At 41.0% G+C, this 15,915-nt stretch overlaps 1 protein-coding gene across 1 annotated transcript; it reads left to right on the top strand.

Annotated features, from left to right (window-relative positions):
• Positions 1-1,787: 1,787 nt before the first annotated feature.
• On the top strand, positions 1,788-14,804 carry MTPAP (mitochondrial poly(A) polymerase). The gene is given in 10 exon segments (XM_036396272.2): positions 1,788-1,926; positions 3,657-3,829; positions 4,393-4,626; positions 4,969-5,193; positions 8,226-8,437; positions 10,547-10,773; positions 11,967-12,059; positions 12,158-12,231; positions 13,922-14,234; positions 14,237-14,804. Coding segments are annotated over 10 exon segments (1,737 nt in total). The 3' UTR covers positions 14,284-14,804.
• Positions 14,805-15,915: the final 1,111 nt, after the last annotated feature.

Here is a 15,915-nt window from a genome sequence, read left to right as displayed (position 1 = left end):
AGTATTACATAGATGTTTTTAAAAACCAAAAAAAATGACATTTTCTTCAGTACATGCCTGGGGAACTATGCTGCAGACCAATGACTGCTTGCTGGGTGCCCTGCAGCTCTCTGCCCCAGCCACCACATTTCTGATCCCACAGGCTGCCTTCACTGCAGTATCTCTGCCTTCACAGCCCTAGCCCAGGACCAGACAAACAGAATCACAAATTCAGTTAGGTTGGAAAACACCTCTGAGATCATCAAGTCCAACCTATAACCAAGCACTACCACGTTGACTGGACCACGGCACTGACTGCCATGTCCAGATTTTCCTTAAATACCTCCAGGGACAGTGACTCCACCTGGGCAGCCTATCACAATGTCTAATCCCTCCTTTTGTGAAGAAATTCTTCCTAGTGTCCAATCTAAAACTATCCTGGCCCATCTTAAGACTATATCCTCTTATCCTGTCACTGATTACCTGAGAGAAGAGGCTGGCCCCCACCTGCCTACAACCTCCTTTTCTTCAAGCTAAACAACCCAGCTCCCTCACCCAATCCTCAAATGGCTCATTCTCCAGACCCTTCCTCAGCTCTGTTGCCCTTCTCTGGACTCACTCCAGCACCTCAATGTCCTTCCTGAATTGAGGGGCCCAGAACTGGACACACTGAGGCACACTCAAGGTGTGGCCTCACCAGTGCCAAGTACACTTCCCTAGCCCCACTGGACAACATCGCTGATACAGGCCAAAGGTTTTACTTCCCTTTTTTAAGTCAGTCTGCCAAAACCTACATTAGACCCCCACCACCTTGGCCATCTGACCCTTCATGTTCCCCCCATGCCCACCCTCACCCTCCTGCCCTTGGCTGGCAGGGTTCACGCAGGCGTTGACAGCCAGCCCTGGCCTGGGCTGCTGGTGCTTCCTCACACAGGGCAGGCAGCTGCTCACACCCACGCCTCAAGCCTGACCCGGGAACCTCACAAAATCACAGAATCTGCTGAGTTTAAAGGGACCCACAAGGATCACTGAAGTCCAGCTCCTGGCCCTCTGCACAGGACAACACCAAGAATCACACCATGAGCCTGAAAGCATTGTCCAAAAGTTTTTTGAACTCTCAGGTTTCCTGCTGTGACCACTGCCCTGGAGAGCTTGTTCCAGTGCCCAACCACCCTCCGGGTGAAGAATCTTTTCCTAATATTCAACCCAAACCTCCCCTGACACAACTTCAGGCCATTCCCTCGGGTTCTGTCACTGGACACCACAGGCATCAGTGCCCACCTCTCCTTCTCATGAGGAAGCTGATGACTTCCATGAGGTCTCCCCTCCATCTCCTCTAGGCTGAGACAACCAGGCAAAGTGACCTCCAATTCTCCTTTTAAGTTGTCCCCTCAAGGCCCTTCATCCTCTTCGTTGCCCTCCTTTGGATGCTCACTAAAAGCCTTATATCCTTCTTACGCTGTGATACCCAAAGCTGCACAGAGGCCTCAAGGTGAGGCGGCCCCAGGGCATAGCAGAGCAGGACAATCCCCTCCCTCGCCCGGCTGGCCATGCTGTGCCTGATGCCCCCCAGGACGGGGTTGGCCCTCCTGGCCGCCAGGGCACACTGCTGGCAGCTGTTTGTCCCGTCTGCCTGGAGGAGGCACTGCCCGCACCCTGGGCTGCCCGCTCAGCTTTGCTCCCTCCCAGCAGAGCGCCCAAACGCGCCAGGCACGCTCAGCCCTTCCCGGCGCGCACGGAGCGGGCTGAGCCCCGCCGGCCGCCGTGGAACGCGGCGCCTGCGCAGAGCGGGCGCGGCCGTGCCGGCCATGGCGCTCCGCGCGGGAGGCCCGGCGCTGGCGCTGCTGCGGGGCCGCCTGCGCCTCCCCGTGCCCGGCTCCCGCGGGCACGCCCGGCTCGGCCGCTCCGGTGCCGCCGCGCAGCCGGCTGCCGAGGAGCCGGGGGAAGGTAGGGACGGCTCGCCAGGCCTCGCTGCGTTCGCCGCGGGCCTCGGTGCCGCGCAGCCGGCTGTGCCGGAGGGCGTGGGGAGGGGAGCGGCCGCCTGACCCGCTCGGCCCCACCGGAGGCGCCGGGGCAGCGGCCGCGTCCTGGGCGTGAGGAGCCCCGCAGGGCCCGGGCAGCCCGGCCGGGCGGTGAGGTCGGCCTGTGCCGTGTGGGGCGGTAGCCCAGGAGGCCGGAGTCCGCTGTCAGTGCCCGGGACGGGGATTGTTGATTGTAGATACCAGCTAGAGGTGAATCAAGTGACGGGCTCACCCCGAGAGACCCCTCAAAAGGGCATAGGAAATGCGTGACTGGCACTTTAGTGTCTTTAGGACAAGCAGAGAACTAGTGAGCATCAGTGCCATGCTCAAGACTCTACAAAGGACAGCAGAGCCAGAAGTTGTGAGATCATATAATCTCCGTAGCGTGTAAGCATGTACAGGTAGTAAATCAGGCAAAAATCACAGCCGTTCCGGCCTAATGCAGGTCCCTGTCACCCATCCGTGGGACTTGTCTTTTTTGCATCTTGGTCACTTCATCCTTCTCAGTTTCCATGGAAACTGTGGTATTTATCATCTTCATAAAGTGTTTCCTTAGTTTTCTGATAAAAAATGCTAGTATAAAACTTGGCTGTTGAAAAAGCTACTGTGATTATTATTTACAACAGTAAATAATACTGTGAGAGCTCAGTAAAGTTATAAAATGAAAGATTTTTTAAAATAAATAGTATCAAGTAATACTAACAACTATCATGTAATGATACTTAAAGGTTTTCTTGAGGCCACGGTATCCCATGGGTTGTTCAAAACCAAAAGCAGAATAAAGTGCTCTCTGCTGAATATCCCTGTGGCACATGGTAGCTGCTGGGAAATGCTCCCCAGCTTCCCAATCCAAATGACAAAAGGGAAATATTAACAGGCAACAGCTTCACAGGCACTGCTGATGTGATGTGGTCAGTGGATTAGTTTGAAAGCTATGCAGGGAAGTAATCATGACTTCAGATTTGGGAGATAGCCCCTTTGTATGCAAAGAGGAAAAAGTTCCATGTTTCTGGATGTTCAGCATGTGCTGATTCCGTGTGAATTCTGGAGGCTGTCAGCAGCAGTACAGATTGCCAGTGGTGTGATGAGATATGACTGCTCTATGGGTTTATTGTACTGGAGTAGATGAAAGTGCATTATTAAGTGAAAATTTTGAGTGGGAGTTTACCGTAAAGGAAGGTGCTGAGTTGTAAAAATAGCAAGTGTTGAATTGTTCCAAAGTGCTGGTTTTGTGGTATTTAAGAGAGACTGCCATTTCAGTGAAGCTTGCCAAAGGTCTAGACCTGCCTCACTGCCTAGCTGGCATTTCCTATCTCTTAGGGGTGTGCTAAGTTTTTTGATGGTGAGCAGCAAATTAAAGAACAAAAGATTCCTTGTATTATGAAGCTTCCTGTGCACCAAAGGAAGTCAGTTTTGTTTTCTTCCTACCTTTCCTACTCCTTGTTATTACAATTGTATGCATTATATTTCTTTCATTCATTCTTCATTGTCCTTCATTCATTCTTCATTCTTTTCATTTTTGCTGTCATGATCTTGTAGAGTCAAACAAACCTTTGTTTAGTTGTTCAATCCATAGGAAAGAATTAAGTGTGCTAAAACCAGCCACACATCTTTCTGTTTACTTGGAAAAGCCTTGATGCTTGTTTCTTCTCACAGATGCTGAAGTCAGTACCAGAAAGAAGACATTTGCTGAAGTCCAGACAGAACGACTGGATCAAGCTGAACGGACTGTTTTAATTAAGTGCCCATCAAAACTTAATGAAAAAAAATTATTGCAGTACTTAGCCAGTCATGGGAATGTTAAGAGTCATTTCTTTTTTGAAAATCGTGTAAGTAATTAATGATGTCAAATAAAATCTAGACTTAAATGAAAAGAAATACCAGAAAGAAAATTTGGTTAAGGCCTCATACATAAGTTAAGCAAATTATTTACACTTAGCATATTAAATCTGTATTTATCTGTGCTAATGTTCACAAGTTGCTGAGCAGTTGATTTTTATTCATAAGTCAGCTAAGCAACACCTCTAAGGAATAGCCAGCAACCTGTTTTGCACTAAATCTTTGAAACTTTCACATAGCATCATTCATTGTTCTGACAATAGAGGTAGCTCTTTTTTATGTGTTTCTTGAGTATTTCAGTTGTTAAGATGGATATAGTTCTGAACTTTTATGTTTAGTGCTTGCTTCCAAGAATAGTGCATCTTAAATACTTTTAATCTCTTGTGGAAAAGCATCTAAAGTGTTTTGAGATATGGAACCTAGCATTTGGCTTCAAGGCTGTCATAGTAATCTGTCTCAGGAGCACCAGTAACATCTGAGTAATATCATTCTCAATGAGTTCAAGCAGTGTATGCATTTATCTTACCCTGTATTTCCATTCTTAATGTTTTAGGGCATCAGTGCTTTAATAGAGTTTTCAGAAAAGAGCAGTATAGCCTCGTTGCAGGATGCTGTTGGGATCCCAAGTGCTTCAGAGCATCATGTTGTCCCATTTAAATCAAGACTTTTTACTTTCACACTGAAGAACCCAGCTAGTCAACACATAGAAGAGACACCACTTCACCTCTCTCCTCAGAGTCACATTCCAGTGAAAGACCTTATTGAAAAGCTTTGTCTTGCAGACAGCGTAAGTAGAGGTTTCTAGATCTCTCTTAATTAAAAATAAGGCACGTTCATTTCAGATTTGCAAGTGGTCATGTGAAACTTAAAAAGCTATTTATTTTTATTAAAATGGTAACATATTCACATTTTTATTAAAATGGTAACATATTAACATTTATTTCTCCTACATTGAAGTAAATAAATGAAATTATTCATTTTAATTATGAAAATAATTTTTCTGTATGAAAGAAACCTTTTTGAAGTTTTGAAAAATAACCTTCTAATTGCATTGATATTAAATAGATGAAAATATATGTTAATAGAAGATGGGCCATTGTATATTTATGGTGTTTATTTTCTGAACTAGATAAGCAGTCAGATGTACATTCTACTGAATGAGTATCAGCTGACAGAAGAAAACATCAGGCTGCGATTTCTGGCCTGTTCTTTGGTTCGGGATTTTGCACGTGCCTATTTCCCTGACAGCACAGTAAAGCCATTTGGCTCTTCAGTCAACACATTTGGCAAACTGGGATCTGATGTGGACATGTTTTTGGACTTCCGTGACACAGGAAAGCATGCTACAAAAATGGTGAGATTGTGCTGTGCATCTTCAGTTTGTTGGATTTCTTCAACAGAGCAGCTCATTTGCTGTTTCACACACAGGAATGAGATTATTTTTATTTAGATTTTTATATGGGTTCATACTATAGAGTGTGAACAAGTTTATTTGAATGTTTGGATCTGAAGACTTTCAGAAGCTGATTGTGACATGGATGAGATGTTCTTTGCAATAGGAAGAAAATGATTTGGTGTTTATGTAAACTTTGCACTATTAGGGTGAATTTCACTATGAAAAAAACCCTCCAAACTTGTTTCAGCAGAATCAGACCTTCCCATTCCATTGTCGTGTTTTCTTCTCTGTAGCTTCTGTGCTTCAGCCATGCTCTCTTAAAGCTTGGCTTTGTTTTTTAGGGTCCTCTATGTCCTAAAGCAAAGTAAGTTTGTGCATGTGCACATCTGTGTTTTGGGAGGATTGTCACGTTCTTTTCCTTACCTTAAAGAGATGACTTTGTGCTCCAGGAAAGTTACTGGATTATGTACTGGGCTGTAAATATATCTATAGGCACATATTGAGTGTGTGCAGGTGTGAGAGCTCAGGATGTGGAATAGTCATGGTGAATACTTACAGTTCACAGATTCTGAATGAATAATCAAGTAAGTGGTTCTCGTGAAAACTTTTCTTTTTACTTGTGTGGTGACAGATAGTTTGGAAAAAACTGTTGGGAAAAGCTGTTGGGAAAAACTGTTGAAGTTTTGGAAAAAAGTTTAAGCCTATTGTCTTTTAAGTTTTTCCTTAGAAGACAATGGGCTTAAACTTTTTAAGATTGAAAATTCTCTCAGCTTTTCTGTACAATTTGTATATTGCTGTATAAGTTACTTTTAAAGAAATAATCCTTTAAATGTATATAGTTTTTAGTATTACTGCAGTGATAAATCACAATGAAAACAAATATGTCAGAAGAGAAGGGTTGTCATGTGTGTGTGAAGTGCTAAAATCTTTATGTTTAATCAGTGAAGTTGCCTCTTAAATTTTGAAGGAATAACTTTTAAGTATAAAATGTCTATTTTAACAGTATCTTTAGTAACTAACTGTTTTCTTTTTTTGTGTATCCTCTGTGGAGATAGAAGTTCTGTTGTGAAATGTAGAGTATTTGATGATGAGTGAGCAGCTGTGATTACCTGTGAATAGCTCAGAGACTTATTACTCTGGGGAGACAAAGGGGACGTAGCTTTAGTTACAAGGTGATTTATTTAGCAGCAGTGAAAAAGTTATGTTCTGATTTCTCCACTTCTGTAGCCTTTCAGGAGGTGCCAACAATGGGGAGGATCAGGCATTTCAGCACTTATTTACATGAAATAACTGGTTTTGAGCCTTATGGCAAGCTGACTGCTAATTGTAATTTAAGAAAAGGGCAGAAGTGGGAACATTCTTTACCAAGAGTGAATGCTAGACCACAAACAGGGCGTTTTTAACCCCTGGGCAGTTTGGGAGATTAGTGAATGACTTTAAACAGTGCTCTGTGATATTTTAGGATAGCAGTTTTTGTTAAACTGTTGTGCTTCTTGCTTAGGTTACTGTATCAGTTTACCAAAAAGTAACTGTTTACTCTTAATAGTAATAGTTTCATATTTGCTGTTTCCATCTACATGACAAGAATTGGGGAGGAACCACAGGGTTGAGGCAAGTGTATCAGTACTTCCTAGCCCCTAGGTAGCACCCAAGCTGTATATGAATGTTCATTTAATTGCTAAGAATATCTACTTTATCATTATAAAACAGTCTTCATTCAGTTTTTGAGAAATAGTGAGGGGCTGTCTGGAAAGGCCCATTGTGGTTTTTGTCACAAATATAAATATCAACACCTGCCCACGTACAGGTCAGCTGAGTACCCATCTTTATCTTTCCTGTTAACTGCCTCGATGTTGATAGTTACAGGCTTCTTTCACTAAGAGCCAGCCCTACTGTAGCATGCAGCCTCACAGCCAGATGGGATTAGGGATTGCTGTCCTGGCATGTTCCACCACACGTGGTGCTTTCTGGAGAGCCACTCCTCTCGGGAACAGTCACCTCGGTGATTGCCAGAGACACTCAGAAATTCAGCTTCTGAACTGACCTTATGGGAAAGGTTGCAAGGTCCATAACTTCTGAATTGTTTCACCTGTTTGAGGTCACTAATTTGTGGACAACAAAAGTAATGCACTTGGTATCTCAGTTACTGTTACATCACTGTAATTTATTTGTACAGTATGCATTCACCCATTACATGTTCCAAGGGGGTGGATAAGTCAGTGTAAAATATAAGATTAGCAAATAAAACTAGCTGATGTGTTAAAAACACAAGACTATAAAAAAACCCAGAGATTTCACAGGTGTTTTATTGAGGTAAAAACTACAAATATGGCAAATCAAAATACAAAGACCTACAGAGAAGTTAATTTCTGATGTTAGAATATATCTTCACAATATTTTTCTCTTTCATGGAAACTATATATGACATGAAGTAATTTTTTAAGTCTTCCAGAATTGTATCTTAATTTTGAACAATTTAAGTAATTTGCATGCTAAGTTTTAAAGTTTTTTAAATGAAAAAGACGTTTTTCCTTACATTGCTACTTGATTTACTAATAATGCGTTGCTCTTTGAGGATTTGACATGGAATTACTGATAGCTTGAAATTATTGGTAGTTTGGTTGTGTTGCCCCTCTGTAATTGTGTGCTCCTCTTTGCAGTCAGAGCGTTTATGCTCTCTGGGTAATTCCACAATAACCTTTTTGAGCCAGTAATGAGATGTAGTACTATTACACTTCTGTTTGAACATGTAGATTTATAGTAAGTTGATCACTAATTAGCCTGGAAAAATTGAATCACCAGAAAAGAATGTAAAAGAGAGAGCAATATGTTTTTACCTATTTTAAGTTCTGTGGACTGCTTTGAATAATTCTTGTCTTTCAGTTCTAGTTGTACAAACTCCTTTGCAAATTGCGGTGATCTTTCAGAAGTATTTTTAAATGTCTCTTTTGTTTGAGAGCTAACAGCTTGCTTTTAAAATTCTGTGTTAGAAAAAAGGTCCCTTTGAAATGGAGTATCAGATGAAAAGATTACCATCAGAAAGATTAGCAACTCAGAGGATTCTTTCTGTGATTGGTGACTGCCTTGATAATTTTGGTCCTGGCTGTGGGAATGTACAGAAGATCCTCAATGCCCGCTGCCCTCTGGTGAAGTTTTCCCATCAGCCAACAGGATTCCAGTGTGATCTGTCAGTGAGCAACAGGTGAGACCTGGTTTTGAAAAGTTTGCAGAGAATTCTGATGTACTTATTGCGTTCAGAAAACCTGTAATATCAACTGTTTTTTTCTGGGTTCTTAACAAATGTGAATGTTGGCTCTGAAAGTAAAAAGGATATTTTTTGACTTCTAGAGTTTAGAGTTTGATGGCCTTAAGTTGTCTTTCTCCAGCATAGGAAATACTTGGTAGCTGAAGCCTCAAAAACCAGTCTATGGAAGAAGGCTGGCTTATAAAACAGGGAAGAAGGCAGTCAGTGTTCATTAGTCATTACTTCCCCATGGCATATGTGCAGCCTTTCTTGATTACTTTTCAGATTAAGCAGCTCCAGAATGTTAATTTTTAGGGATTTCGCTTCTAGTTATTTTGGTGTCCTTCCCTTTTTCTTACGGCCTGCGTACAGCTGTTTGCTGGGAAGAAGCCCTGACGCCAAGGGAATTCCCGCGGGGAAGGGGGGCCCGCGGCGTTCCCGGGCCGCTCGCAGCACTGCCCGCTAGGGGGCGCCGGCTGCCCAGGAATCCCCCCAGGGCCGCCGGCGACGCAGGAATGGCCGCGCCGCCCCTTTGTGCTTCTGCTGTCCTGGGTTTCTGTCAGAAACACCCCCTCAGGGCAGTAAACAGCTCTGGCATAAGCGTACATAGCCCAGAATGAGTTACTGACCCTTTTCATTGTTGTTGGGGAATAGAAAAATATGAGTGATTATTCTTCAGGATAAAAATGACAGGACCCAAGGGAATGGCCTGAAGTTCAGTCTGGGAGATGCAGGTTGGATATTAGGAAAAGGTTTTTCAGAGCGGGGTTGAGCCCTGGAACAGGCGCTCCAAGGAAGTGGTCACAGCACCAAGCCTGACAGAGTGGAAGAAGCTTTTTGACAATGCTCTCAGCACAGGGTGTGACTCTTAGGGCTGTCCTGTGCAGGGCCAGGAGTTGGACTTTGATGATCCTTGTGGGTCCCTTCCAGCTCAGATTATTTTGTGTTTCTGTGATACGTGCTTTAGTGCGGTTTTGTGACTTCTCTGCATCAGATGCAATCAGATCAGATACACTACTGAATTACCCAAAATTCTGTTTCAGGATATGCAGGAGCTGTTAAGGCAATATTGAACAAGTTTCTTACAATGAAATCACTTCTCTATATGCAGCCACAGTGAAAGTTAGCATGTAGTTCTGTACAAGGTTCCTTGTAACTCACTGCTGATAGTTTGGCTGGTTGGGACTGTATGTCTTGTTATAATTTTTACTAGAAACACATCTCTCTGGACACCCTACAGCATCTCACAGCTGAAATTTAAGAAGTCCAGGTGGTACAAAATTTTGACCTAGTAAATGTCCTCAAAAGTCTATGCTGAATTTTTAGAACATCTTTTAGCACTTCTGGCTAAAACTGAATCAAAGTAAGTTTTGCTCTCATACTGCCATTTTTTTTCTACTTTTTCTTGCCCTCCCATTTGTACAATACATGAATGGTTGTGTAACAGCGTGATAAAGGAGATCAAAAACTGATCCATCTGAAAACCTTTATCCTTCCAGATTAGTTGTTTTTTTCAGCTTGACTAAGCACTAATCATTTGAAAATTACCAAACTGACTTGTTTTGTGGATTTCTTTGTGTCTCTGCACTTAGATTATTTTTCAGTGCAGCATTTTACTACCTTTTAGATAATAGCAGTAATAGAAGTTCTAGTTGAATTTTATTATATGTTAGGATAGAGATATCTAACGTACCAAAGGTAATTGTGGCTGAATATTGTTTTTTCACCTCAGTTCTGCATAGTTTGACTCCACAGCACATGATGGTGTTTTCTTTATTTTGGGTTTATTTTCCTCCCACTGTGATGTGGATTGAGGAAACAGGAAACAGTGCAAATGCATATTATTTATCCAGAACTGTATTATGCTTGCTATGAAAAACTACCAGGTATTTAATCCTGGATAATTCCAGGCATTCCTACCCAAACCGTTGTACTATTCTGTGATTCTCTTCTATTATTTAAAATGTATAAAAGTTAATTTCTTTTTCCATGAAAGCCCCCTTAATGAACAATGAATACTGCACCTGATACTTTATAATTTTCTCATCATTGACATTTCCTCTTCAGCATTGCAATAAGAAGTTCGGAGCTCCTGTACATCTATGGCTGCCTGGATTCCCGTGTACGAGCGTTGGTGTTCACTATCCGGTGCTGGGCCCGTGTCCATGGGCTCACTAACAGCGCTCCTGGCGCCTGGATCACAAACTTCTCCCTGACCATGATGGTCATGTTTTTTCTGCAGAGGAGATCGCCACCTATCATTCCAACACTAGACCAGCTGAAGGAACTGGCAGGTAAGCACAGCTGTTTGTGTTTATTGCAGCTGATTGTTTGTTTTATCTAAAGTGATAAACCCAAGCAATTTCTTTATGCTCTCGAATACTAATGAATATTATTTGTGTTTTAAGTTTGAGGGAATACACAAGTTTTACATGGATTTTTTTAGTGAAAATAATGCATCTTTAAAAGCAAAATAAATCCCTTTTCAATACAATACTAATTCAATTTAGAGGGGTTAGAATTATTCTGTCTCTTAGATAATTAAATGTAATTTACTTGTTCAATGCTCCTGAATTTTTAAAAATTTTGTTAGTTAGAATTCTTGTAGGGTCTTGAACATTTCTGGAGTTAAGGATTTTGTGCAGACTTAACTGCACAAAATATGATGATATGATATGTATTGTTTTATAGCTACCAAATGCTTAAAAGAAAGGCTATGTTTTCTCCTCCTAATTTTTAATATCCTTGAGACTGTTCAGGCCCTTTGCAAATAGTTCTTGTATCTCCACAAACAAGCTGTTCTAGAGGTTTCTTACACAGCATTCAGGGTGTGTTATCTTCAGTGAATTGTATGAAAGCATTGAGAATGATACCCCAAGTTCTTGATTCCTTACTCATGTGTTCTGCTTATTGACATGATTCCTTGGAAGCTTTGAGTGCTTGAAGTGGAGGAAAAGATCTGTGTTCATTTACTTTAAAATAATTTTAAACATTTCCATCAGAATTCTGTAGAAATGTTTATACATAAAACATGTGTTCTGATATTTACAAGAGTGTTCCTAATTCTGTGAAGTATTTCAGAGGAAGACAGTGAATGCTCTGGGGCTGATCTTTTTTTAAACCCTCATGTAGGCAGTAACCTCAGAGAATTGTGCTCTTAAGTGTGTAATACAGCCTTCTATGCAGAGATACCCTGTTTGTTACTTACAAGAAGTTTTAAGAGATACGATGTCATTTATCTTAGTCCTGTAGGATTTTAAAAATGTGCCATTTGCTCATGATGCTTTTCCTTTGCCCATCTGTGGACTTTTTTCTTTTAAATCTTTTACCACTTAATTTGAATCTTAACCTTAAAGTTCACTTGTGAATTCCTAATTTGATTTGTGTAGTATGGTAGCATTGCTTTCAGCTTGTTATCTGAATTTTATAAATACAATGGCATTTTAGTGTTTATTACTTCAAAATATACCCACAATTTTTCTTTCAGGTGAAAGAGACAAGCATATAATTGGAGGATATGATTGCTCATTTGTTAGTGATTTAAGGAAGATTAAACCTACAAAAAACACAGAAACACTTGGTAGGTAGATCTTCATAACTTTTGTTTATTTTATGACCATATTGAATACAAACTTTTCCTTAATGTTACTGATGGCTCTTGTTTTTCTTTCCCCTTAGATGTACTGTTGGGTGAGTTTTTTGAATATTTTGGAAACTTTGACTTCAGAAAGAATTCCATAAATCTTCGAAAGGTAAATGGATTTTAATTGCTCATCATTAACAATTGAGTCTCTCTGTCTGCCATTTGACAAACTGCATACGCTAAGCAACAATTTCTATCATCTTTAATTATATATAAAGAAACATTTATATGGAAACAGAGTTCTTTCTGTGAAGGAGGAGTGTTTTCCTCTTGGAGCCCAGTAATTTACAATACCATTAAGAACGTTTACAGTGTCATTGCTTGGATATGCTGGAAAGCAGAAACTGATGCAAAGCTGATGTGATTTTTGTGAAAAGCCCTGTAATAAAAGTGGCAGTTGTAAAAAAGTCAAACTCTTTTGCTTCTGTGGGAGGAAAACTTTTAAAATGTCAAGATGTCTGTCATAGCAAAAGTCTGTGACAAACCCTGTGAGCTGACAAGATTCGCATTTAAAGTTGGGAGTCCAGACCCGACCAGAGCCTACATTAAAACTTACAGCTGAGTTTTGGGTATGCTTTTGACACTGCAATTTTCTCCTGCAGTTTGTATCAGCCTACAGTAACTGTGCTGCAGCTCAGTAGGCATGCCATAGCATGATAACTCTGTGCTAGCACTTCAGTTTGCTTTATATGTTTTAGTCGTCCTATTGATCTGTGTGTGCATGCAGGTGTAGTAGGAATATATGAAAATGTAACCTCCATAACTCACTCCTGCTCATGCTGGGCTGCTTCCAGAGCGGGGTTTCAGTGCCACATTGCTGTGTGGATGCTCATTTGTTCTCTTTCCTATTCGGGCATTGTGGATCACTGGCTAAAGAGCCCTTTTTGCAGATCGATCCTAGAAACTGATTTATTTAGGTTGAGAACTTCAGTTTGCTGTTCAACCTGAAAAAGGCAGGCAAAAGCACATTTGGAGCCTGAGCTAGTCAGGGGAGGTATCTGGGCTGCTGCTCTTCCTCTGACAGTGCTCTTCGCCCTGGGGCAAGAGTGTGTAAGGTGTACACAGACACTTCCTGGACCAGCAGGAGCTGGTAGATTCCTGCTAGAGCTTGGGAAGAGGTTCTGCTATACAGAACCAGTCAGCTAAGAAACACTGATAAGCACTGAGATGGAAGTGCATTTAAATAACAAACTACATAGTTGTCAGCTATTTGTGTTGTACTATACCAGGTGCCTAACAGGGGACCATGACCTGAATAGCTCTGTGCTTAAAAGCAGACCAAACTGGGAGGAATTTCAGCCAACAAAGCAATCTTGTCCACTTACACCAGCACTGTGATGTCTCTGAACAGTGTAGGAGGAATGGTTTGAACAGTTTAAGTGCATGCAGTATTTTATCAAACTGAGCTGTGCAGGTTAATATGACACCCTGATGCTGCCCATACACAAGTGGAATTAAGAGTAGGAGGTTGCAGTAGTGAGGTCTGAGGTTTGTTGGACAGCAAATGGGAGAATGGCCAGAAAGATAGGTTAAGCTGTAGTTGTGTGTTCTTTACCTTGAAGGATATCTAAGTTTCATGTGGCAAAGAAAACCACCACTGAGAGGATTCAGAGAACAGGAATAATACAGTCAAGTTGACAAGAAAATTAACTTGATTAATAATGACTGGGTGTTTTGCAAAATGTTCTCTAATAGGTCAAAACACTTTTAATTCTAATGTAATAACTCAAGTGATTCGTTATTTGCTCAGCCTATAATGTACATATGCAACTTTGGCTTTTTCTTTATGCTGTCTGCAGGGAAAGGAAGTAAATAAGCCTGAGTCGTCTCCCCTTTATATCTGGAATCCCTTTGAACAAGACCTTAATATCAGCAAGAATGTTAATCAGCCACAGCTGGAGAAATTTATAGCTATGGCCAGAGAAAGTGCCTGGATTTTACAGAAGGAAGATAAAACTCCGCAAATGATCAATAAAGAACCTTGGGGACTGGCAGCTCTACTGATACCATTTGGAAAAAATAATTCCAGCAAGATGAAGAATAGGATGAAAGGAATAGGAAGTGAAACAATCAGAAGCCTCTTGGACTCTTTAAAGTTAAATAATGCAAGCAGTCAACAAAAAGCAGTGGGAAAATGACTTTAAGCACAGAAACACAATAGCTAATATTCTGTTTTAGGAATTGAATGTGACACGCAGCCCAAAGAACATTAATTTTAATATTTCTATTATGGGGAATGGAGAATCAAGCAATCTCTGGTTTTCATTGTAATGATTTTTGTACAGGTCTACATTCTTTCTGTACATTTTTCTTCTCCTTACTCCTCACTTTTCCATCTGTTTTATGAATGAAGAGTATTCAAATGTAAGTTTTACAGATGCATTTTGGAAGTAGCCTTTGCTTGGGCACTCTTCTGTAAAAAAGGCTGACAGGAGCAGTATGGGGAAAAGCCTTTGGGAATTCTCTTGGCTAGCGTACAAATGATATGCTAATTAAAAGCTCAAGAAACAACCACCTTTCCATGAAACCACAGTCTGAAAGAAGATGAATGTGTTGGAACCATTGTTTCCAGTCCAGTCGTGTTTTGGAAGCCAGTAAAACCCAAGTACATGTATCTATATTTGCAGTTGTTTTCCATTCGTGTAGATAGTGCCAAGACAAAATAAAGAGAATGGAATTAGATAGTTGGGTGTGCAGTTTCATAAAGCATTGCACCACCACAGCTCTCCAAGGATAGTGCCACTGTTTTGTGTTGGACAAGTGGGTTTGCTCTTGTGTTTACCACCTGATTTAAAATGTGTTTAGTTAACTCTCCTTTGTTTTCTCTACCCAGGACTGGTCTCCACCCACACTTGTTTCTTATTTTGCCTTCAGCTTCACTTTAAACCTGTATTTCAGGTTCAGGCAGGGGTTCTTGAATGCCCTTCTTACTTCATCACTCTCCCCAAAGCTGCTGCCTACCAGGTGACATGAAAGCATTCCTGCAGAGGGATCTGTCCTGTGCAGAGATCCAGAAATCACCCCGTCTTGCCTTGGTTTTCACATATTCAGGAGAACAGTGAGGGTTGCCCATTTGTGAATACTTCACCTGTCCAGTTTGAGAGCCCCTCATGCATTAGACTAAATGGTAGCACTGTCAGCAATTCCACAGAGCATTTTCTTTATTCTTAACAGAAATTACATGAAGGAAATTACTGTATTCATAGATAATCATATAAATGCAACATCAATTTTATGATTACTTTTTCATTTTCAGTACTTTTAGACACTTTAATGTTGCACTGGGATATGGTCTTGTGTAGACTTTTTTCTAATGGTGTGATCTGAACAATTTATAAGTGTGTTTTCTCTTTTCTCTGATACATTATTAATTGGAAATACTGTAGGCAAAAATAATGCATACTTCCAAGTACTTGTAAAAACTGGGCAAGGAAAAGTATCTTCTAGCAGTTGACAAACTGAAAGGTTAGATCTTCAAGTCAATTCCATAATAGTTTATCCGGAGTTTAAAATAATACATATATGTGTCCATTTCTGATTCATAAACGTTTTCTTAAATAATGACTCACATAGTCATTACTTTGGTTGCTGAAATTAATTCTCATATTAACTTCTTCAAGACTGAGCCTTGATTTTGAAAGTTGCTTTTCTACCTAAATCCTGGTATTAGAACTTAGTTTTGGAGGCTAGTATGAAGTTTATTGTAACTTGCTATTGATGCAAACACAAAAGCTTTCATAGCAAGCTTGACACAGATTCTGTAAGGAGCCTGTTGCTCCCTTAATCTTTACAG

Source organism: Molothrus ater, chromosome 1 (genome assembly GCF_012460135.2).
Source record: "Molothrus ater isolate BHLD 08-10-18 breed brown headed cowbird chromosome 1, BPBGC_Mater_1.1, whole genome shotgun sequence".
Taxonomy (NCBI): domain Eukaryota; kingdom Metazoa; phylum Chordata; class Aves; order Passeriformes; family Icteridae; genus Molothrus; species Molothrus ater.
This window is presented reverse-complemented; position numbering and strand designations above follow the sequence as displayed.